Source organism: Oncorhynchus mykiss, chromosome 2, assembly GCF_013265735.2.
Source record: "Oncorhynchus mykiss isolate Arlee chromosome 2, USDA_OmykA_1.1, whole genome shotgun sequence".
NCBI lineage: Eukaryota > Metazoa > Chordata > Actinopteri > Salmoniformes > Salmonidae > Oncorhynchus > Oncorhynchus mykiss.
Window position 1 is genome coordinate 18797576 of NC_048566.1, and position 25755 is coordinate 18823330.

At 44.8% G+C, this 25755-nt stretch overlaps 2 protein-coding genes across 7 annotated transcripts; both read left to right on the forward strand.

Annotated features, from left to right (window-relative positions):
• The first annotated feature begins 197 nt into the window (after positions 1-197).
• On the forward strand, positions 198-8510 carry si:dkeyp-69b9.6. 5 transcript variants are annotated; one of them, XM_021619150.2, is made up of 4 exons: positions 198-747; positions 1070-1193; positions 1916-4602; positions 4900-8510. In XM_021619150.2, exons 3-4 carry the CDS (start codon positions 2304-2306, stop codon positions 7272-7274), a joined length of 4674 nt encoding a protein of 1557 aa, XP_021474825.2. In that variant the 5' UTR covers positions 198-747; positions 1070-1193; positions 1916-2303; the 3' UTR covers positions 7275-8510. The 5 variants fall into 5 exon arrangements, with proteins under 5 accessions (XP_021474825.2, XP_036796584.1, XP_036796593.1 ...); XM_036940689.1 differs by adding an exon at positions 1509-1633 and having other exon boundaries at positions 200-747; positions 1916-8510; XM_036940698.1 differs by adding an exon at positions 1509-1633 and having other exon boundaries at positions 200-743; positions 1916-8510.
• Positions 8511-11780: 3270 nt separating this feature from the next.
• Positions 11781-21125, forward strand: dbpb (D site albumin promoter binding protein b). 2 transcript variants are annotated; one of them, XM_021622695.2, is made up of 5 exons: positions 11781-12811; positions 13082-13349; positions 15428-15880; positions 18056-18336; positions 18454-21125. In XM_021622695.2, the coding sequence occupies exons 2-5, from the start codon at positions 13157-13159 to the stop codon at positions 18667-18669; spliced, it is 1143 nt and encodes a 380-aa protein (XP_021478370.2). In that variant the 5' UTR covers positions 11781-12811; positions 13082-13156; the 3' UTR covers positions 18670-21125. The 2 variants fall into 2 exon arrangements, with proteins under 2 accessions (XP_021478370.2, XP_021478378.2); XM_021622703.2 differs by having other exon boundaries at positions 11787-12811; positions 18056-18321.
• Positions 21126-25755: the final 4630 nt, after the last annotated feature.

Consider the following 25755-nt stretch of genomic DNA (forward strand, 5'->3'; position numbering starts at 1 on the left):
CAAAGCCTGCACCCCGCACGTGCCAGAATGACAAGCAAGTATGTCCAAACATCTAGGCATTTTTAAAAACTTTTATATGAATGATAATGAAATGCAATTTAGCAAATACACGGCAGCCATTTTAACACGTCTGGTTGGTGAATGCTATGCCCAGCTGCAGCATGAAGCCAGTTAAAATGGCTTCAACCTCCCGCAGAGTCTGAATCTATTTCTGACGGATTTTTATCACATTATTTGTCATTCGGATACCTATACGGGTGACTACTTGACATAATATACCATAAAAAATCTTTACTAAATGTAAATAAGAATAATTCAATGCAAAATATCAGTTAGCTATAGATAGCATGCTTGCTATCCAAAACAACTACTGAACCACAGGTTATGCTACCCGGAAATATTTCACGGGCCGGAAAGGACCAATGTTAAGTGAGCACACGTCATTCCCTTTTACCCCCCCAAAATTATAACCGACCGTCCAAAACATTTAAGCCGACAAAAACATCACCAACTCATCATTACCAATGGGGATTGATGCTGTCAAATGGCGAGGAAAAGGTTGCAGACTCAAATACTGAGTATTTAAAAGCGAAAGGGAGCCGAGCATTCACCTAGCTCAGCATCAGTGAACATGGCTATGGCTAACGAGTCGAAAACAGTACGCAGAAATGGAGAGCTAAGCGAATGATAGCTAGATGGTAGGAAGGCGTGACAGGCCTCATCCTGAACTTGTACTTGAATGTGTAGGTAAATAATCAATTTCGTATTTCATTCTGCCAAGAGGCATTCATTGACTTTTGAATGCATATTTTTTTATGCTATAGATAGCAAGCCGTGTGTGTTGTGTATTTGAATGGGTTGCATGCGATATCTGCTAGCTAAATAGCAGAATGTTATACCAAAAGCTGTCAGTTTTGCATGTAAGCGCTTCTTTGCAAAACCCCCAATGTTTGTCAAAGCAATGTGCAACCCAAAGTTAGTAGTTCCCGTAGCTAGTATTGTGCAATTATGCAATTTTTGCAGTGGCTGAATAACAGTTGCTGATTCTGAATTTCTGTCCTCCACACAGGATTGGTCATCTACACTACTAATGTGAAAGGTAATCAAAAAGATGCGATTGGGAAATAAAATCCATCTCCCTCCGCTGTCGGGGAAACATATTTTGACTCATTGACACCTGTCAACATTCAAAGGTAAGATTTTCCATAACTTGATCAATATTTCGCCGACGTCTTATAAACATGCAATAATAATTCATAATAATTAATGTTTTATTTACAGTTAGGGGGACTTAAAACATGTGACAGTGCTCACTCAGTTCATAAGAAACTATATGCAGTAGTAATACTCTAGTAATAAACAATAAATACATTAGAATAACAGTAGTAATAAAATAGTCATTCAGCATACTATACTTACATTTGGAAAACGATTAATTTTAGTAAGACTGACATTTGAAAAAATATATAATTACTACGTTTTATTTTATCTAACCTTTATTTTAACAGGTGCGACATATTGAGACCTAGGTCTCTTTTTCAATTGCGCCCTGGATAATACAACATAAATATACACATTGTTAACAAAACCATGTGTAATTTGTTTTGTGGCATCGATGAATGTGATGTTCAAGGTTCGTGATTGCATTTTCATCACCTACTTTATCCCTTTTCAATAATTTAAAAAATACATTGTTTAAAAAAATATCTCTCTCTATATATGTGTGTATATATTATATACCTTTTTTTGTTGTGTGAATTTATTTTAAGCTAAAGAAAATTGTATTTTATCCTACACACTTTGGTGTATCATAATGGTACAAATGTTGGTGTATTTACAAATGTAAGCTCTTTAATTTAACAGTTTTTATCAAACAGAAATATCTATTTTGACAAATGTAGTCTCTGTTTTTCAGTGAGGAGAAGAAAACATCATCTCTTCCCAGAGAATGAGTGAATAAACTGACGTGGATGAAGGGAAACGATGATATGGATGAAACACTGTAACTGAAACAGCCAACCAACAGCTGTTGACTGAAATGCTCTCTAATAAAGATTGTTCTGTACCATAAAATACCAAGAGACCAACAAACAACAACAATTGCACACCAAAACAAGGCCTTTTCTCCCCATGAAACTGTACAAAGTGTTTAAGACTAAATAAAATGGCACCAACCCATCAAGATAAAAAGAGAATACGGTATCCACGTTGAAAAGAACTGTGAGAACTGTTTGCGTTTGAGAAAAAATACCCTTTACACTAAATAACCCCATTCCCCACACACTTGCTCCCTCTCCTGTTGGATGGAGAGTGGGGGCAGTGGACGATCGGGCGGAAGTAGCAGCAGCCGAAGTGCGCGAACAGGGGGGACCGGCAGTGTTATTGGGCGGAGTTCGGGATCGAGCCGAGGCGACTCAGGCAGTTCCAGGTCAAATAGTGGCACTGCAGGATCCCTCGGCCGAAGCTCGTCCGTTGGCGGCAGTGGTGGGATCATTGTCGCTGCTCCTGGTGCTGGAGGTGTGGCTCCTGCACCCCCATGTGCCAGTGAGTGGGAGATGTTCCAATTTGGAAAATACAATTTGGACATAATAGAGATGTTAAGCGGACACCAGGCCCATCAGTTCAAAGGCCTTGGGTTAGAACGACAGCTACAGCATCAGCAGCAGGTGCAGCTTCACCAGCACCAGCTCCAGCAGCAACAACAACAGCAGGCCGAGACCTCAGGAGCTCTCCTGTCTGGGCTAGGCCTTGGGTCCCTCCAAGGGGCCAGAAGCAACGCCTTTTCCGATTCTGCCTCTATTTTTGCCAAAATGAGCGCCCCTCCTCCCCCTCTACAACAACAACCTTCTTCGTCCTCACAAAGCTCAAGATCCAAGTCAAGCAAGATGAGTAGCAGCAGCTCAAGCCATGTGTCGGGCTACCCACAGTTCCTGCGTTCCTTCCACCCGACAGAGGCAGCTCTGGCACAGGAGCAACTGCATTCTGGGGTCGGCCGCTTCGAGCACTTTTCTGGGGGTAGCAGTAGTGGGGGTGCTGGGGGATTGGGAGTTGCCCCCCCTCCACCACCCCCTCTGCATCCAGGCCTCTCTGTCCCCCAAGCATCACCTGGCCCTTCATCCTCTTCCCCCTCCCCATCCAGTTCAGTGGTAACTAACAATCCCCCCAGTAGCAGTACAGTCACCTCTCTGGGACACCAGCTGGTTGGGGCCCAGTCTGATGCACGGAGTCTTCATCAGCAGTTCAGTTGCATGCTAGCTGCTAATCAGTACTTTCTCTCTGGGGTGCCTGCTAACACTAGCTTAGAGCAGTTTCTGGTTCAACAGGGAACCCACAACCACCTGGGGATAGGTTTAGGTCAGAGTGAGGGATCCAGCTCAGGCCTTGCTCCGCCTCCAGCTCTGCATTCCTCTCATTCGCATTCCCTCTCTACCGCTCAGCCACAGCAACAGCAGCCTCCACAGCAGCAGCAGCTGCCTCCCCATACCCTGTCCCACCCCCACTCGCACTCCCACCCTCACCACCCCCTACACCCAGGCTCCCAGCCCTCTTCCCTGGGTGGTTTTGACTTCCAGGGCATCCCAGTGCTCTCCTCCAACCAGCTGGCCTCTCTGATGCAGCAGGAAGCAGGCCTGCCGCTCCCCCTGCCGCTTCATCTGTCCCTCTCCAAGGATGACGGCAAGGGGGACAGCAGTGGGGGCGGAAGCAGCAGCAGTAGAAGGAAGAAAGCGATGGCTGGCTACCTGCCACAGAGGAAGTCAGATGGCGGCAGTAACAGCAGCAGCGGCCACAGTAGTGGGAACCCCAATGCTAGCAGCAGTGCAGGGGGGCTGGGCCACGACCCCTCTCCAGGGCTGGTTGGGGGGGGCGGAGGGGTTGGCATGTCAGGTTTGGGAGGAGATCCATCCCTCCTTGCCTCTTCATCATCCTCATCTTCATCATCAGTTGTCTCATCCTCCTCTTCCTCTGGCCCCTCCTCCACTGCAGCATCAGTCCTGGTTACTAATGGTTCTCACCTATCCAAACCTGATAACATGGGCTCCATGCCATCTGCATCTACACAGGCTGACACTGAGCCCCTCTATAACTGTGGTGAGTGTGGAAAAACCTTCACTCACCTCTCCAGCCTTCGCAGGCACCTGCGTATGCATGAGTCTACGGCAGCAGGTACTAGCAATAATGCCAGCATTAACCCAAACCCGACTCATATCCAACCACTAACTGACCCCACTCTCCCACACTCCACCCAGGAACACTCCACCCAGGATCTGAACTCTCAGTCTAACTCACTGTCCTCCCAACAATCTTCCAACTCAGTCCAGGCCTCATCTTCCTGCCCCAGCCCTGACAAGACCTTCAATTGCTCAGATTGTGGCAAGCACTTCAAGAAAAAGGGGCACCTCCTCCAGCATGGCGTCATCCACTCAGAGGCTCGCCCGTATGGCTGCAGCATCTGCTCCCGGGCTTTCAACCGCCGTGAGTCGCTGACGCGACACGAGAAGATTCACCAGGACAAGCCCTTCCGCTGTCCAGCCTGCGGTCGATGCTTCCGTGAGAGTACCTCTCTACTCAACCATGCTGCCTCTGGCACATGCGGCAAGCCAGGTAGGGCATCAAAACAACAGGGCAGCAGCAAGGAAGGAGCTGTAGGGGAGGGCAGAATGGGAGGAGGGGGCGGAGGAGAAGGTGGAGGAGGTGGGGATTACCAGGGTAGTAGAGGGGTGATTTATGGGAAAACTGAGGAAGATGAAGAGGGTGTGATCATGGGAGGTGAGGGAGGTCAGAAGTCAAGGCTAGGGTGTGATGGTGGTCTGTTTCAGTCAGAGAGGGGAGGGAATGCTAACAGCAGGGACAGGCCAGATGGTAAATACCCCACTGATTACTCTCGGAATCGTTACACAGGCTACCATGACGACCACCGTTCTCAAGGTAACCCGTCTCCGTGTTACTCTGGAGCCTCCCCCTGTGGCAGTGGGATGGTGGGCCCGGCGCTGAGGAAGGCACCATTGGCCCCGACGCTGCACCCCCACCCTCAGAGTCAAACCCAACATCACCACCAGCAGCACCTCCCCCTGTCCTCTCTCCTGGATGACTCTGAAGACGACGTCACCAGCTCTGTCAACAACGCCATCTCAGCCATCGCCGCTGCAGCTGCCGCCAACTGTGATATGAACAGTGGGAACAGAGGCGACGATAGGAGGGATATCATCGGAGGGCTGTTGGGGGGGCTGGACTTAGGCCCCTTGGGGTCCCCTTCATCCACATCTGGGATGGATAAGACCTATAGAGGAGCAGGGAACCAGGATGGTATGAGTGGTAATATGAACCACAACCAACAGCAGGGGAATGATCCACAGAACCCTGCTGCCAAACCAAAACGTCCCCGGAAACCCAGAAAGCCCAAAGACCCCAACGCTCCCCCTAAACGCAGGCAGTACACCCCCAGAGCTCCCAGGGAGTCGAGCAACATCCCGCGGCCATATCTGTGCAGTGTTTGCGGTAGGGGGTTTGCACGCCGCGAGACCCTGCGTAGGCACGACCGTGTCCATACTGGGGAGAAGCCCCACCGCTGCAGTACATGTGGGAAGCACTTCAGAGAGGCCTTCCACCTCACCAAGCACCACACCGTTCACTCTGGGGAGAAGAACTACAAGTGCAGCCTGTGTGGGAAAGAGTTTGGTTACTCCCAGAGCCTCAAGAGGCACGGGAAACTCCATCAGAAAGGGGAGCTGGAAGAGGTCCCCACAACACCAGGAGGGGAGAACCTCAACAACTTCAACACAAACCCGTCATGTGGAATGGGCCAAGACAGGGAACAGAACCAAGGAAACAGCTCCTCCTCCTATTATTCATACCCCCAAGATGTCAAGCCTCAAGGCTCCAACAGCCAGCCCCCGCCCAGGCTCTACACCTGTGCCATATGCTGGAAGTCTTTCCGTCATCACTTCCACCTGACGGCTCATCACCAGACGGTCCATGAGAACGGAGGTGAGAAGCTGTTCAGCTGCGAGGTGTGTGGGAAGGCCTTTGCCTACTCCAACAGCCTCACTCGACACAGGCTGTCGCAGCACGGCCTGGCCCGCACCGGCCCTGACAACGCACAAGGGGACGGCAGTGGTTCAGGGGTAAACAGTGCAGCTGGTGGTGGAGTAAGTGGGACTGCGTCAGAGAGCGAGGCAGCCACCAACGCCCTTCTTCAGATGGCACCTTCCACTGAAGGCCACGGGGGGCAGCAGAGTCACAGTGTTGTCACCCACAGTCATCAACAACAGCCACCTCAGCCCCCAGCTGGCTACTCCCCCCTTTTCTATGATGCTGGTACGGCCCACTCCTCAGCCTCCAGCATCCCTCCCTACTCTCAGCCCCTGCCACCCAACTCCACAATCATGCCCCCTCAGCACCAGCATTCCCCAGCAAGGGTGAAAGGGGAGCACATTTACCCAGCTGGGTCCAGTAGTCACACCCTTCACACCACAGCTCCATTCCAGCCCCTCACGGAGCTGCCATCCGACCACCATCACCACCACCACCACCACCACCACCACCATTCTTCACATCACCTCCACCGTTCAGAGCCACAGTCCCAGCAACCACATCACAGGAACATCCAATCACACGATGGCATAAGGAGGCACAAGAAGAAGAGAAAGTCCGACAGGAGGGAGGGAAGGGGGGACATGTGGGGGGAGTCCTCAGGCTTCGTCAGAGACGAGGAGAGGAAAGACCAGAGGAAGAGGAGGTCTGTTTTGCAAAAACAGCTGAGGAAGAAAAAGATTCTGTTGAAGATTAGACGAGGGGGGGAAGCAGGAGGGGGAGGATATGAGCTGGTCACAACAAGAGGGATGAAGATACAAATCCTGTCATCTCTCAAAGTCCCAGTGAAACGTTTTGCCTGCTCCATTTGTCCCCACGCCATGTTCGCCCGCCAGGCCGGCCTGCTAGCCCACAGGGCAGCTAAACACACCCAGAGAGTCCTGTCCCCCCAGGAGCGTCTGTGCTGCGGTGTGTGTGGGAAGCAGTCTCACAGGCTCCTGGAAGCCTTCATCCACCGGGCGACTCATCGCGCCCGAGGGTCCTTCTCCTGCAGACGCTGCTCTGCTCGCTTCTGGAACGCCCCCCTCCTCCGCAGGCACAAGGTGACCTGCCGACATCGGGCCAAGGGACTTCCACGAGGTGGCGCTATCCGCCTGAAGTTGTCCAAGAGGGCGGGGGAGAGGAAGAGCAGAGAGGAGCAGGGGGAGATGTCGCACTCCCTGCTTACAGAGTACAGATACTGAGCTTGCTGAATTCTAAGGTAGTCGTGTTTAGATTTTCATTGATAGGAAAGGGAGAGGTTATCAGTTTTGGACTATACATAGAAGAAGATGGACTTTTAAAAACAAAAGCCTTTGGGGGGGGGGGGGGGGGGGTGTTTTAAATTGGTCTGGTGTCTGTCTGGACCTCATCAACTCAACTCACTGACTGTTAGAACAAGTGTTTTAACAACATGAACTACTGTAGATCAACCAAGGATCACCCTGAATTCTTCCATCCAACTGTATGGGAGGATGTTGAAAGACTTGACTGTTTTCATATGATCATTAACCCTTAAGTGCATTGACACTATGCTTGGCTGACACTGTGCAGTTATTAGACATGTTTAGGTGATTTGACCTGCTAATTTAACTCTACCCCCTCAGCCTTACTAGCATCCCTTCTATACCCCTAGCTGTATGATAACTCTGTCTCTGCTGTGTACTATGTCTTGTTGATGTTCACCTAGAGCCCCTTTGGGGATTTTTTAATGTAAAAAGTGCATTTAGTAGGAGTAGGGAGAGGGTGGGACACAGACTTCTGGTTGGTAGAGAGGCAGTCTGTTTGTCGGTGCATGTGTGTTTTTTGGTCAGTTTGTTGCGGAGGTTGTGAACTCACTATGTGACGATTAAAAAGGACGTGTTTTAACCGTAAGTTAACAAAGTCCTGAAAAATGTCCCCAGTGATTTAATCACGTCTTTAAAAATACATTTGAGAATCTTAATAGATTGAAGTGAATACCACTTCCAGACAAAAAAGTGTATCTTACAAAAAGCCTTGCTAATCATGACTTGATTTAATTTTCATGCCTGTGGAAACAATTGTAGCTTTTATACCAAGATATTGAGATCAAGACAGGATGAACACAGCTCACTGTAACGTATATTGTGTTAATATCTTATCACTGCTGTTTTTCTCTTTTCACAAAGTACTTTATTTAGCTTTCACTGTTCCTTCATAGTAGCAAAAGCAGTTATGATTACATGTATTAATGTGTGTTTAACTCTATCTGTCTACCTGCCAAACCTGGATTCTATCCTGTCCTCTTCTCTTATTTTTTGCTGAGTTGCAATCATGTTCATAACCCTGTCAGGCCTTGTTTTATCTTCTAAAGAAAAAGAATAGTTCTAAGTACATTTCTATCACTTTATTTACTTAAAACAAAGATAGTTGTTGATTATACTTCAGCATTGAATAAAACATAAGTGTTCTCTGCTGTGCTTTTTCTCCATGTATCATGTAAGGCTAATGATGAAGAACGGCATAGTTACTGATAACTAATCATGTGGGTATTGACTCTATAATGAGAAGAATTTTACAAATACCAAAATCAGTATAATAGTTTTGTCCCAGATATAGGTAAACAGCTGTGTGGGCCTGATGGATTTCAGGATGTCATCATGGATATACAAATACATTTCAACTTAGCACAACTATGGTTATCCAACACCACTATGGTTATCCAACACCACTATGGTTATCCAACACCACTATGGTTATCCAACACCACTATGGTTATCCAACACCACTATGGTTATCCAACACCACTATGGTTATCCAACACCACTATGGTTATCCAACACCACTATGGTTATCCAACACCACTATGATTATCCAACACCACTATGGTTATCCAACACCACTATGATTATCCAACACCACTATGATTATCCAACACCACTATGGTTATCCAACACCACTATGATTATCCAACACCACTATGGTTATCCAACACCACTATGGTTATCCAACACCACTATGGTTATCCAACACCACTATGGTTATCCAACACAACTATGATTATCCAACACCACTATGGTTATCCAACACCACTATGGTTATCCAACACCACTATGGTTATCCAACACAACTATGGTTATCCAACACCACTATGGTTATCCAACACCACTATAGTTATCCAGCACAACTATGATTATCCAACACCACTATGGTTATCCAACACCACTATGGTTATCCAACACCACTATGGTTATCCAACACCACTATGGTTATCCAACACCACTATGGTTATCCAACACAACTATGGTTATCCAACACCACTATAGTTATCCAACACCACTATAGTTATCCAACACAACTATGGTTATCCAACACCACTATGGTTATCCAACACCACTATGGTTATCCAACACCACTATGGTTATCCAACACCACTATAGTTATCCAGCACAACTATGATTATCCAACACCACTATGGTTATCCAACACCACTATGGTTATCCAACACCACTATGGTTATCCAACACCACTATAGTTATCCAGCACAACTATGAATATCCAACACCACTATGGTTATCCAACACCACTATGGTTATCCAACACCACTATGGTTATCCAACACCACTATGATTATCCAACACCACTATGGTTATCCAACACCACTATGGTTATCCAACACCACTATGGTTATCCAACACCACTATGGTTATCCAACACCACTATGGTTATCCAACACCACTATGGTTATCCAACACCACTATGGTTATCCAACACAACTATGGTTATTCAGCACCACTATGGTTATCCAACACCACTATGATTATCCAACACCACTATGGTTATCCAACACAACTATGGTTATCCAACACAACTATGGTTATCCAGCACCACTATGGTTATCCAACACCACTATGGTTATCCAACACAACTATAGTTATCCAGCACAACTATGGTTATCCAGCACCACTATGGTTATCCAACACCACTATGGTTATCCAACACCACTATGGTTATCCAACACAACTATGGTTATCCAGCACCACTATGGTTATCCAACACCACTATGGTTATCCAACACAACTATAGTTATCCAGCACAACTATAGTTATCCAGCACCACTATGGTTATCCAACTTATTGGCAGGTCAATCCAATTAATGTTGTATATTCGACCAGAAATGCTTTTTTTTGTTGCTTTGCTTTCCATGACCCCAATTTGAAACAGCCACAACTCACAACCACCCAAAATAAATAAATAATGGACATCTACAGCCTACAGTATTATGTTAAATCCACTAGATGGCATTAGGCACCTCATTTCTGCTCACTGTACTCTGGCCCCTGTGTTTTAGAGTGTGGCAGTCACATGGATTTTACACCAATAGGGGGTGGATTCAAGAGTCGGAAACGTGCAGTGTCCATGTCTGAGCTGTGTGTGTCAGTGAGTGCTAGTGTCAGTGAGTGCGCACGTCTGAGCCGTGCGTGCTTGTGAGTGACCAGTGTGTACAAATGTGTGTGTGTGTTTGCAGGCTCATGCTTGCATGCGAGTGTGAGATAAATCTATTTGTGTACGACACAGATAGAACATCAACATAAATGCATACATACATAGTCTTCATACAGAATTGCAAGGCAGTAATGGCTGCCCTACTGACCTAGTTCTGTTAGTTTGTGTGAATATAGGCTATTGTAATGTAGACTACAGTATTAGAGTTCACCTTAATGAAATATGACAGCTGTGGTCTGTTGTTCTGGTTTGACTTAAGTATTTTTTAGGTGGCAGCAGCACTGTCATACCTACTGCTATAGAGAGATATGCACATTTCGCTTCATTATACTTATTCCCGCTGTTTCAACACCAAATACTACTAAACATCAATAATTCATGTCTAAATACAAAAAGAAACATGAAATGCTAACTATCATTTTAATTTCTAGATACCATGGTCTGTTCGTGTGTTAGTGCATTTTCCACATGTCATGTAGGCCTACAGCCGAAGAAGCATATTATAGCCTACCTATCAAATCAGAGTCACCTTTGTTCGCTAAGTACATTTAACCTGGTGAGATGGTGCTGCCACAATAACAAGAGCCTACTATATCTTAAAGCAAAATTGATTATGATTTAAAATAGAAAACAATTTTTAGACCATGTGAATGTAATTTAAGGTCATTGTCAGTCTTTTCTATATTCTAACTACCTCTTCTGTAGGTCTGTTCTATGCTCTCTCAAACCTTCTCAAATTGTTCTAACAGATTAATTATCATGACTAGGTCAGGCATAAAGGCATGCAAGGTTCGTTTTGCAGTAAACACATGTATGATAGTTTATCATCAATCAGTGTATCAATTGTTTCCCCATTAATTATACTCATGCTGTTGGCATATGTCTATTTGTAAAGAAAACAAGTGTCTGGTACACACAGTAATATCCTCAGAAGGATGTATATTGTTCCTGGGATCTGTCTAAATATTGTTTTTCCAATGTCCGACTAGCAGTCAACAAAAAGGAAACAATTTCCTGTGGCTCTTTGACTGTGGGTTAAAATACAGTCCTGCAGACACCTCGCGCTGTTCTGCTTTGAATCGGTCTCACGCGGCCGTAGCATGGGGGGAATCCGTAGGGCGGGGCGGGTGGCCTAGTTATTTCCAATAAGCGCTCACTAGGGGAGGAGACATTATTTTCTCCAACCAATCGAAACTAGAGCAACATGCATAAGGGTTGCACCTCCTCGTGACTGGGCCATGTGCGCTATTACAGCTATTCTGCTTTTAGGAAGCAACGTGCTGCTGTGTTCCTTTCGCCTGAAAACCCGGCAGCCACTCACGTTTTCTCTGGATTACAAGCGGACTGGGAAAACTGTAGTCTACACTCAGTTGCTTGCTCATAGAATGGCGCAAGGCCCATTGCCATTATAATGAAATAATCACATTGGCATTCTATTTGGGCAATAATCTGTATGCCTAGATTAACGTTCTATAGAGGATATGTTTTAAAGACGTTCATTCAAAGTCATGATGATAACGGTGGCGGGTGATTGCTAACTGTCCATTTGTTGTCCGTCTGTCCATGAGCATACAAACAACAAGTGCTTGGCGTGCCCCCTCGAGGTGTGGCACGAGGGGGGTTGTGTGTTTGTCATGCATATTGAACAAATAAGCCAATCATGCTTTCTCTCGCGCCTTGCCCTATGAGTTGTGACGTCACGTGAACTGCCCGTGTTCGTTCCAGCTGAGAGGACAGCCGTCGCGCAGCCCAAATCCAAGCCCGTGCTTCAGTACGTTGGCTACACAAAGTACGCGGGTGAAAAGAAGACCCCCCCTCCCGAAAGAACGATAGAGCGACAGGAAAGCTTAAAGAAAAAAGTAATACAGCTTGTCACCCGACAAATAGTGCGCGTACTCAGAGCCTTCTCCGCTTTTCGCTCTTCATTATTTGTTCATTTGGCATTGTGGACTAGGACATTCTTTTTCCTTGCTTCGAGTTTCATTTTGATCATATTTGAATCGTCATTTTTTGGGGTGTTGATCAACTCAGGATATTTTTCGACAACAATTTATTGATCTCCAGCTCGGATTTTATTTTGTCCACCTTTGAATTGACCATGGGCACCAGTCATTAGTTTGACGTTTTACAACTGGTCTCTATTGGAGAATAACATCTTGATCTGCACCGGGGATTTAAAATAATATAGTGTTGCACCATATCTACTGGAATACGGTCTATTATAATGATACAACAGTGGATATAAGAACACTTCATAGCCTAAATAGAGGGAAAGGTAAGAACATGTTTATTGACATTCTAAACAAATCAAAGGGACACGTTTTGCAACTATTGCTTGTTATTATTAGGCTACACTGGTATACTGAGCCTGGGAGTCAAACTTTAATGTTCTCATATCTTGTCGAGATATGCACTCACATATGCGTTTTATATTACTTCAACAAGTTTGTAATGTCATTTCAAATAGACTATTCATATTGCACCTGGTTTATACCAAATTCTAACTATAATAAATGTTAATTCAATATTCTCGTTAATTAAATAGCGGTGATCAATCTGCCAGTCATTTCGACTCCGCCTGCGCCCCAGGATCCTAATCAACAACCAGGTCCGGCCAACTATGTCCAGGCAGCTCACCCAGCTCCTGACCCCGGACCTCCCAGCCGGCGCTAGCCCGCAGTTCGGGAATTGCAACCAGTCTGGTGGCTCCATCAGCGGTGGACACCTCAACTCCATGGCTAGTTTGAAATCCCTCCTGCAGCATCCGATGAAGGGAGACCGTGCAATTCTCAAAGACTGCTGCGACGTTAAAGGTGAGAACTTTGATGCACATTGTTATCATGCTGTTCCCACTAAAGGTTCTACAGTGCAAGAATGTTGCTGTGTGCTGCACTTACAACAGACACTGCATGCCAATGTTGTTTTTCTGTTATTTAAAAATAAAGGAGAGCCGCACACTCTACGAGCTCAGATGCAAAAATAATAATTTACCAACGTTTCGACAGCCAAGCTGTCTTCATCAGGGTACAATCCTATTTCTGTTATTTAGCATATTTTGTAACTGACATTCAATGAAATCATATCTACCAGTCTCTATTGTCTGCCTGACTCAATTGAGTACAGTACAGTGAAGACAGCTGTGCTCACCAGCATAACTTAATATCTGGCCCTGCCATTGTCACACGCACATGACATGACACATGCACCACAGTCAGACTTGTTGTTTGGAAACAAAACAGATAAGGTATACTGGTGTGGTTCTTCAGTACAGAGCTCAGCTCTGAATGATGATTCATGATTGACATTCTGCAACCAACACACACCATAGGATATACATGGTGGTGGAAGTTGTCCTTTAGAACTGATTCATGGTCAGTTTTGTATTTTCACTTCTGACAGTACAGGTCAGGACCACAATAGGAAACTTTGTCTCAGAACAGAACTTACACTCTTAGAAAAAAAGGTGCTAAAAGGGTTCTTCGGCTGTCCCCATAGGAGAACCCTTTGAATAACTATTTTTGGTTCCAGGTAGAACCCTTTTGGGTTCAATGTAGAGGGTTCTGCATGGAACCCAAAAGGATTCTACTTGCAACCAAAATGGGTTCTCCTACGGGGACAGCCAAATAACCCTTTTGGAACCCTTGTTTCTAAGAGTGTAGGATCAAATGCTCTTTGGAAAATGTTAATCGAATCCAACCACTCCTATAGTATAGAGCAGTAAACCAGAAAGCATATTATGGGATAGTAATCATGTTCAAATCATCTATAAGTGACTTTGTTGAGCTTCACAGTCAACTTGAGATACTTTTGGATGATTTGGACATGCTAATATCGGTCCCATGACTTGAATAGGATTTGTGCCACAAATGCTAAAACGTTAGCATGTGGAAACAGTGCCAGGGAAACTACAGTCATACCTTATCCATAGGCAGTTTACAGGGTAAGGAAACCAATATGCCATTACGTTATTACATGGTCATTAAGCATAACAAACACTTTTATCCAAACACAAAGGTCACTCACTGTCCAATTATGACCCCCAAATGTCCAATAGAATGATGGTGCCATCCCATGTTGCACTCTGCTGTGAGCTGAGCATGATGTTCTCATATGGATTATAATCTCCGCCCCTCCAATCCCCTGGCATAGTTTTAGATTAGCACGCAGATTAAGACCACATCTTTTGGTATAATATCTGCCATGCTAAACAGTACCAGCGAGGCCTGTGGCATGGATGCCTATATTACCACATTAATTTGTCTCACCAAGTATAGACATAGACATGCAGACATGTAGTAAAAATCATATTGCTTTTCATCCAGCATTCTGATTTGGATTCTTGTGCAGTTTCTTGTATGACCATCTGTTACGGTCTGACTGAAGCATTCAGTGGTGTTTGTGCGCAGAGCAGTGCAGCTGATGCATCCAACGGTCACACCATTCCACAGATATCATCTATCTCTCAGTATCTATAGAGTTGACACATCTATAGGATCATTGTGCCTCTGGACCTCAACAGCTATGAGGCTTGAGCCATAGCACCCTCTTGTCTCATTGAATTAAATTGAATAGGTTTACAAGAACGCCTACAGCTTTGGACATAAGATAATTATATCCTGTCATATGACCCTAATAAATTCCCCCCCAAAACTAAAAAGCAAAGAGTGTATGTAGATGGAAGAAACCTTGTGAGGAACCAGACTTGAGGGAGTGTATCTAGTGGGATACCATGACACTTAAAATTTTTTTTTTTTTTATAATCCCCAAATCACCTCTGACAGCACCAAGGGTCAAACATTTGATGCGACAACTACAACTCTTGAGAGTTCCAACCCCTGTACATCGTTTACTAACCAATAACCTCAGTTTTGTCTCTCTCCCACCATCCCAGACAAAGACAGAACCATCACAGACATGGATGAGGACTCCTTGGGTGGCGGGAACGGCGGCTGCAACATGCGTAGCGGCAGCAGCGGGGTGAGCAGCAGCAACAGTAACGTCAGCGGAGGAGGAGCTGGAGGATTTAACCAGTCTGCGTTCCTGGGACCCCTCCTGTGGGAGAGGACCCTGCCAGTGGAAGGAGGCCTCTTCCAGCTGCAGTACATGGACCTGGAGGAATTCCTCACAGAGAACGGCATGGGCGGAGTCCACGGCCAGAACAGTTCCAGTACAGCCCAGATCCCATCCCAGAGTTCCCAGTCGGCGGTGCCCAATCAGAGTTCCCAGTGTCCCCCCTCATCGCCCCCACCCTGCTCTTCAGCCTCCTCCTCGTCATCCTCATCTTCCCCGTCGCTCATCGGCCTGGAGGTGGCCCAGTCCAACATGCAGGGAGGACTTGACTATGGTGAGTAACCCGAACCGGTTGTCGGAGGAGGGGAGGGCAACATACAGGGATTTCTATGATGATTTTATCCCATGGATACAATACGGAACATTGTACATCTGTTTATTGTACACATCTTCAGTAGGAACATGGGGAGAGGGGTGGAGATGAGATGGTTAATGCTGATTCTATGGAAAGGGATTGTAGGGGTGGTGGGTGATTGGTGAATGTATCGTAGTTGACATGGTATCGACAATGTATTCAGTGGTCCAGTTTGGCCAAATGAAGCAAGGATTATGGTGCCATGTTGTTTTGGCCTTGTGAAGTGGCAACTAGATGAAGGACTAAAATGGAGGATCAGTGACATGGCAGTTACCATGGTGACCCTGTATACAGGATGGTTATGTCCTTAGAGAGAAGGCTGTAGTAAAGTCTGCACAAAGTCTTCATGTGATTCAGCTCTTTAAGTTGTCCTCAGTACTCATATTGAACTCCTCTCCTATGGTGACCAAGCATCATTTTCTGTGAAGCCAAATGGAATCCCTTAACGCTGAGTTAACTTGACAGAGAGGGAACAACAAGGAGGGGTTGAGAAAGCAACGACAGGAATTTCCTGTAGGCTACAAACTACCCTTCACACTGATCTAAGTTTAACATTTAGGCTGCCTGAGAGAAAGAGACAGAGGAGACATTTAACAAATGCATCTCACAGCACTGACAAAGGGGTTTGGTTTGGTTGGTTTATGTTCAATTCAGGTCCAACCAGCCATTTACTGAACACTACGGTCTTACTGTACACAGGGAGATCGAGACAGAGATAAGGAGAGGAAGTAGGTGTGTGTAGTGAATGCTTGTGATCGCGTGTCTTTAAATCTCTCCTCTCCTCACCTCACACGCTACAGCAATGTGCACGTGCAGCGTCCCTTCACGTGCCGAGGCTGTGAGCACTGGAGCAGGAGAACGAGAGGAGGGCCAAGCGGAGGACTGGGAGGAGCGGAGAGGCACGAGGGTGGGAGGGAGAGGGAGGGGGCGAGGGGGGAGGAAGAGGTTCCCATTGCCTGCTGATACTGAAGTTCAAATGGAATGTTTGAATGCAGAAGAGAGAGATTTACAGAGATAGTAATGATTAAGATGTGGTGCTGTACAGTAGATGGGGAATGTCAGTAGCCATTGTATTTAACCCTTCATAAACTGGTTGTTTTTTCGCTGCATTTCAGTTTTATTCCAATGTCACATGTCACAATAATACACTTTAGACAGTTTAGACATGAGTTAAGTACCACACTTTCACATTTACAAGACAAATCGGATATTAATGTAAAAGAAGAATTGATGGAGCCAAAATTGATATTGCGGGTTGGATGATGTGTTTGCTACATAGTCGTTACAGTGTAACACAAATTATGAGGCAAGACAGGAGAACGTATTTGTAATGATCTGATTTGAGTTTTCATTCAGACACCTGACCATTGACTTAACTGGAGGTGGGTGTAGTGTAGGCTGTGTTCTGATTGTGTTCTCGTAAAGGAGGAATAGGAAAAGGAAAAGGCTGGTTGGAGTCTTTATGATAGGAATGTCAAGGTGTTATGTGCATTAGGCCCCAAAGGGGATGAGTGAGCTTTAAAGAACTGATTTCAAGGGGTGGGGTGACAGTTGTATAACAGTTTTAGAAACATTTCAAGAAAACTGTCAAAACCAGCCTTATAGGAGTCTGGGCATGTTGATAATAATATTAAACCAGGATTGAAATATATACTCTGACTAAAAGGGTGATATTGAATGTTTATACACAAGAAAACTTGAGAATAGTGCTCTTGCATATGTAAAGTTCCCATTTGAGTTCAATTTCTCCATGATAATTGATTCATATTGAAGTGAAACTCATGCTCACGATACTTGGAAAGACGTTGGTCTGTAGAATTCACACTTGAATGCAGGGAGAAAAACGTTCCTGTTTATTAGTTTCTCAGAGCAGAGAGTAGCTCCCTTCCACCACCTGGTGGACATGGTCTGTAACTGCAGCCTATCAGCTCTACAGCTCTTTTACTTTACAGATTTTGACTTGCAGATAAATGCTGTGTGTTATTGCTTTCTGATGGACCTGAGGGGTCAGTGAGTTATAATGTATCTACATGGAATCTCCTGGTTCATATAAAGGTTTAATAAGAAAATAACAACCGATTCTCTCTCTTTCAGGAGGCAGTCAATCGAGCATGAACGACGACTGCGGCTCGCCTGGTTCCTCTGTCTCCTCTTCGTCCTGCACTCCTCTCATGACGCCCACATCCAACGGTCCAGATGTGATGGGTGGCTTTGAACCCGACGCGGCCGACGTGGCTCTGTCCAGCGTGCCCGGCCAGGACGCCTTCGACCCCCGCAGACACCGCTTCAGCGAGGACGAACTCAAACCACAGCCCATGATCAAGAAGGCCCGCAAGATGCTGGTGCCAGCAGACCTCAAGGTTGGTAGTCAGAGAGTAGGTAGAAGTATTAAGAGTTGGTAGAAGTTGTCCCTAACCTCTGGTCCAGGGTCAGATGATTTTCTACAAGGTAATGTCAGTAGCTCTGTATCTAACGGTGTCTCCCTTTTTCAGGATGATAAGTACTGGTCCCGGCGGTGTAAGAACAACGAGGCAGCCAAGCGTTCTCGTGACGCGCGGCGCTTGAAGGAAAACCAAATCTCTGTCCGCGCCGCCTTCCTGGAGAGAGAGAACCAGGCACTCAGACAGGAAGTGGCTGACATGAGGAAGGAGCTCGGTCGCTGCCGCAACATTCTCAACAAATATGAGAATCGCCATGGAGACCAGTGAAGAAGAGGAGGAGAAAGAGAAGAAACTGATGGGTGGAATGGGGTGACATGATGATGAAAACGATGATGATGATGATGAATGTATGAGACGATGACAAGGGTGATATAAAGAAGCTCAGGTGTCACATTTTGATGATGTCAGAGTGGGCAGGGTTAAAGGTTAGGGACAGAGAGATTACATAATCCGGAGGACTGTTGCCCCTTTAGACGAAAGAAGAGAAGACGTGACTTTGAGGATTTTGATATCGGAGAATTGTATATTTTTATATTAAGACTAGAGGGGGAGCAAATTTTGGAAATCATTTTTGTATATTTTCTATATGAATGGGAAAGATGTAAGATATAGAGAAATGGAGGGCTATGACAAAATATCTTTTTAAAGTAAATTGATAAAGGAGATGCTATTTTAGAGGTGTTAGACAGGGATTTTTAGACAGGATTCAGAGTCAGGGACTAGGAGGCAAGGTGGCCATTTTAAACTGTAAAATAGAGAGCAAAATGATTTTAAAATTGTACAGTTCAACATTTCTTTGTGGATTTTACTCAAGCACTTAATTTGTTTTCTTTGTTGTGTTTCTAACTGATGGGGTTTGGGCTGAAATGGTAGGAAAGTGAAAGAGAGAGAGAGCGAGAGAGAAATGGGAGAAACACTATTAACCCAGCACAATCTTCAGCACTTGTCCAGTGTTTGTAAATAACAAGTCCTTCATATTGTTACAACTTTTGCAACCTTTAACAGTTTGGACTGTTTAGTAGTTGTCTAGATGTCTGGGCTTTGGTGCAACAGCTCTTACAGCTGCACTATCTCCTCTGTCATATAGAGAATTGTATTATGTGACCCCAAGACTAGCAGGGCATTCAATCACACTACAGCTAATGGATGGGGCGACTGTTAGTTTTTATTATGTATACTATGAACTCATATTGATGAGCCCTTGGCCATCTCTCTCTCTCGCTCTCTTTCTGTCACTTTTTGTCCTTTTAGATTGCTGTCAGTTCTAACTGATATAGAATATCTTGCCCAAGCTGGGTTGGTAGGATTTTTTAGTTGTTCTGGTTACAGTGGACCGTTTTGATCTTCTCTCTGCATTGTGATGTTTTTTTCCTTCCTATGTTTTTTATATCGAATTGATCCAATCCCAACAAGGTTAATGTCGCTTACAACCAATCACGAAAAGGCTACTTTTACCTTTAACCAATCCTAACAACCGGTCTCTGTGGTTCTAGATTGTATACATAATACCACAATGTCTTCACACCCTCCTAAATAGTCCACCAACTACCCAGGAAAAAGCACACTTGTGTTATTGTACTATATTCATGATTTTAGATAGCATTCTTATTATTGGTAGAAGATAAATATTGTCTATATTGAATATACCAGTTTGTGTATTTTACATAGGTATATGCTAAGTGTGAATGTTGCAGAGATGAGATGCGTGTATGATTGCGTATATGCAAATGTATTCCAGGAGATGGGGTTTGTGGTAGGGTGTCATATCAAATGTGACCCTATTCTCCCATATACCCAGGGAATAGGTTATCATTCGAGATGATGCTATTATTACTCTCCCCATCGATCGGAATGGTGTTAAATTCTCAGATTTCTGGGACTAATAAAAAAGCCAAAATTTTAAATGTTGACTTATTAAGGTTGCTGATACTTTCTGTCAGTTCTCCGGCATTTCTGTGTTGTTGAGCATCGTCTTAGTATCCACATAGTGTCGTGTTTCCCTACCGACTCACTAAACCCAGGGGAGAGAAAGGGCCCAGTCAACCCAGTCATAGTGCTTCTTTTCCTCAACGACCATGTTATAAATAACTACCATTACTATTATAATGATTATTGTTACCCCCCTTTATTGTTGCTGTTATATATAATTGAATGATTTTATTTCTTTGGATGAACATGATTTGTTTTGTATTGAAGCATCTTTGATCTCAAGCTATCCTCACAGAGAGACTATTCAGACATGCATCCCGGTTTTTATGTCACTTCCTGCCCTGCACCATGTACATCCTGTTTTGGTCCGTCGAGGGCCGCTGGTTTGTTCATAACCCCTACGGACAGTTTCTATCCGGACTTCTCTGAAACACAGTTCCCAGAGGATGGCGGCCATCTTGGTTTCTCTGTTGATCATGGATTCCACAATCTCGCTGGCTCATCTCACGTCTGTTCAGTTCTCTAGTTGTGTATGGACTATGCACGCTAGCCACAGTTTTCCTCTTGGTTTTCTGCAGCCTATTTTCACCTCAGTGACTGTATGTATGCTCTCCCAACTGGATGTTGTTCCTGATCTCCCTGACGTGGATGATGATAACTCTTATAGTGACTTTTCTTGAACTACAGCTACCCATCTGCACCGGTGGTGTCCACTGTTCCAGCCCACTCAGTGCTGGCAATGGGGATGTCGTTGAACTTTCCCGAAAACACAAATAAAAGATTGTTCTTACTTACTGCTTCTCTGTTTTCTTTATATTTACTCACGTTTTACATTTACATTTTTGTTATTTAGCAGACGCTCTTATTCATCTTAAGATAAACTATATATACAAAAGTATGTGGACATCCATTCAAATTGGTGGATTTGGCTACTTCAGCCACACCCGTTGCAGACAGGTGTATAAAATCGAGCACAAAGCCATGCAATCTCCATAGACAAACATTGGCAGTAGAATGGCCGTACCGAGGAGCTCAGTGTCTTTCAACGTGGCACCGTCAGAGGATGCCACCTTTCCAATAAGTCAGTTCATCAAATTTCTGCCCTGCTAGAGCTGCCACGGTCAATTGTAAGTGCTGTTACTGTGAAGTGGAAACGTCTAGGAGAAACAACAGCTCAGCCGCAAAGTGGTAGGCCACACAAGCTCACAGAACGGGACCGCCAAGTGCTGAAGCATGTAACACGTAAAGATAGTCTGTCCTGGGTTGCAACACACTACCGAGTTCCAAACTGCCTCTGGAAGCAATTTCAGCACAACTTCGCCAGGAGCTTCATGAAATGGGTTTCCATTGCCAAGCAGCCGCACACAACCAGTGGAAACGCGTTTTCTGGAGTGATGAATCACGCTTCACCATCTGGGAGTCCGACGGACGAATCTGGGTTTGGCGGATACCAGGAAAATGCTACCTGCCCCAATGCATCGTGCCAATTGTAAAGTTTGGTGGAGGAAAAATTGTCTGGGCTGTTTTTATGGTTGGGGCTAGGCCCATTAGTTCCAGTGAAAGGAAATCTTAACGCTACAGCATATAATGACATTCTAGACTTCCAACTTTGTGGCAACAGTTTGGGGCAGGCCCTTTCCTGTTTCAGCATGACACTGACCCTGTGCACAATTTTTGTATTTATTTATTTAACCTTTATTTAACTAGGCAAGTCAGTTAAGAACAAATTCTTATTTACAATGACGGCCTACCCCGGCCAAACCCTCCCCTAGCCCGGACGACCCTGGGCCAATTGTGTACCGCCCTATGGGACTCCAGATCACGGCCGGTTGTGATACAACCCGGGATCAAACCCGGACCTTTAGTGAAGCTTCTAGCACTGCGATGCAGTGCCTTAGACCGCTGCGCCACTCATAATCCCGCACAAAGCGAGGTCCATACAGAAATGGTTTGTCGAGATCGGTGTGGAAGAACTTGACTGACCTGCACAGAGCCCTGAGCTCAACCCCATCGAACACAGTTGGGAGGAATTAGAACGCCGACTGTGAGCCAGGCATAATCACCCGACATCAGTGCCTGACCTCACTAATACTCTTGTGGCTGAATGGAAGCAAGTCCCCAGAACAATGTTCCAACGTCTAGTGAAAAGCCTTCCCAGAAGAATGGAGTCTGTTATAGCAGCAAAGGGGGGACCAACTCCATATTAATGCCCATGATTTTAGAATGAGATGTTCTTCGAGCAATTGTCCACATACTTTTGGTCATGTAGTGTGGCTAGGTGAGACAACAACACATCACAATCGTATCATGTACATTTTCCCTCAACAAAGTATTTATCAGCAAAGTCACTGGTAGTGGTACTACTCTTTAGCAATAGTTTGATGTCCTCTCTTTATATTTATTTTAGCTAATATTTTACTATGTATGTGTGCATGTATATATGTGTGTGTGTGTGTGTGGGTGTGTGGGTGTGGGTGGTAGTGGTTGTGTTTTTAGGTGGAACTCCATGAACTAGATGTTTGTGGCTTAAAGCAAAGCAACTATTTGATAATTGTTAATGCCATTGTTTGTCATCATATAGTGCTTTGATAGGCTGGTCATGGCACACATTAACTCCATCATCCCAGTCACTCTACAGACCCACTCCAATTTGCATACCGCCTCAACAGATATACAGACGATGCAATTTCAGTCATATCTGTTCTGCCCACCAGGGACGTTTTCCTTTATGACGTAATTTGTAATCAAGTTATGATTTAATTGTGTGTAATTCTGTGTGATTAGTTAGGTATTTAGTAAATAAATAATTAAACACAATTTTGCATTGCTGATTCAACTTGTTAGCCAGGGTTCGTGTAGATAACTAAGAATTTACAACTTTCAGATGAGACTGAATTAAGATGACGATTAATATTGACTGCTATTGATGTAAAATATTACTAGGTCTTTAAGAGTTTATTCGGAAGATAACAGCTCTATAAATATTATTTCGTGGTGCCCGACTCTCTAGTTAATTACATTTACATGATTAGCTCAATCATGTAATATTAATTACGGAGAAATTGTTTTATAGAATAGCATGTTATATCACTTAATCCGGCAGAGCCAAAGACACGACACTACCCTCGTCACCAAACTTGGGTCCCTGGGACTGAACACCTCTCTCTGCCACTGGCTCCTGGAATTCCTGACGGGCCACCCTCAGGGGGTGAGGGTAGGTAACAACACCTCCGCCACACTGACCCTCAAGACACGCTGCCAGGACAACAACCTCTCCCTCAACATCAGCAAGACCAAGGAGTTGTTTGTGGACTATAGGAAACATGGGGGCCACCCACATCAACAGGGCTGTAGTGGACAGGGCCAAGAGCTTCAAGTTCCTCTTTGTCCACATCACTGAGGACTTAACATGCTCCCTTCACACCAGCACAGTTGTGAAGAAGGCACTGCAGTGTCTCTTCTCCCTCAGGAGGCTGAAAGGATTTGGCATGGCCCCTCAGATCACAAGAAACTTTTACAGCTGCACCATCGAGAGCATTCTAACTGGTTGTAGAACCGTTTGGTATGGCAACTGCACCGCCCTCAACTGGAAGGCCCTACAGAGGGTGGTGCAGACGGCCCAACACGTCACTGGGGGCGAACTCCCAGCCATCCAGGAAGTACATTATCTGTCTGAGAAAATCCCCAGAAATGGTCAAAGACTCCAGCCACCCGAGACATGGGCTGTTCTCCATGCTCACGTCTGGCAGACGGTACCAGTGCATCAAGGCCCAGACCAACAGACTCCTAAACAGCTTCTACCCCCTGGCCATAAAACTGTTAAATGGCTAACAACTACACACCTACACTGCTGCTAAAATGATTATTGATGTATACCAGTCACTTTTCAGCCCTGTTTACATGTATATCCTGCTACCAGTCACTTTTCAGCCCTGTATACATGTATATCCTGCTACCGGTCACTTTTCAGCCCTGTATACATGTATATCCTGCTACCGGTCACTTTTCAGCCCTGTTTACATGTATATCCTGCTACCAGTCACTTTTCAGCCCTGTATACATGTATATCCTGCTACCGGTCACTTTTCAGCCCTGTATACATGTATATCCTGCTACCGGTCACTTTTCAGCCCTGTTTACATGTATATCCTGCTACCAGTCACTTTTCAGCCCTGTTTACATGTATATCCTGCTACCTGTCACTTTTCAGCCCTGTTTACATGTATATCCTGCTACCGGTCACTTTTCAGCCCTGTTAACATGTATATCCTGCTACCAGTCACTTTTCAGCCCTGTTTACATGTATATCCTGCTACCAGTCACTTTTCAGCCCTGTTAACATGTATATCCTGCTACCAGTCACTTTTCAGCCCTGTTTACATGTATATCCTGCTACCAGTCACTTTTCAGCCCTGTTTACATGTATATCCTGCTACCAGTCACTTTTCAGCCCTGTTTACATGTATATCCTGTTACCAGTCACTTTTCAGCCCTGTATACATGTATATCCTGCTACCGGTCACTTTTCAGCCCTGTTAACATGTATATCCTGCTACCAGTCACTTTCAGCCCTGTTTACATGTATATCCTGCTACCAGTCACTTTCAGCCCTGTTAACATGTATATCCTGCTACCAGTCACTTTTCAGCCCTGTATACATGTATATCCTGCTACCGGTCACTTTTCAGCCCTGTTAACATGTATATCCTGCTACCAGTCACTTTCAGCCCTGTTTACATGTATATCCTGCTACCAGTCACTTTCAGCCCTGTTAACATGTATATCCTGCTACCAGTCACCTTTTAAGTTTAAACCCACCTCAACCACTCCAGTACCCCTGCACACTGAATAAGGTGCTCACACTGACTGTATATATATATATATATATATATATATATATATATATATATATATATATATATATATATATATATATATATATTATTACTAATAATAATAATAATAATATAATAAAAAACAAGAAGTAGGATATAAGTTGAAGAACCACGATGATGCAAATATATATATTACAACTTGAAACTTGTAACTTGTGTATATATATATATATATATATATATATACACATATATATATATGTATTATATATATATTTGCATTCATACTATTTTACACCTGTTGTATCCGGTGCATGTGTCGAATCAACTTTGTAACTTGTAACTTGTTTATTCTTGATGGGAAGTCCTGTCGCCCCCTGACAGATTGAACTAAAACTCAATAATTTCATGTGGTGAAACAGCAGTCCCCATGAGACTTCATTTAGTTTCACATAGCTAACTGCGCCGTTCTAACACAGTTTTTGCTCTCTTGCGCCTGACTTCTCTGCCGCCAGTACGCACCCCTTACAGAATTCCGGACCTCACTTATGGAGTCAGCAGGGGCAGGTACCCCGGGTACCAGTATCGC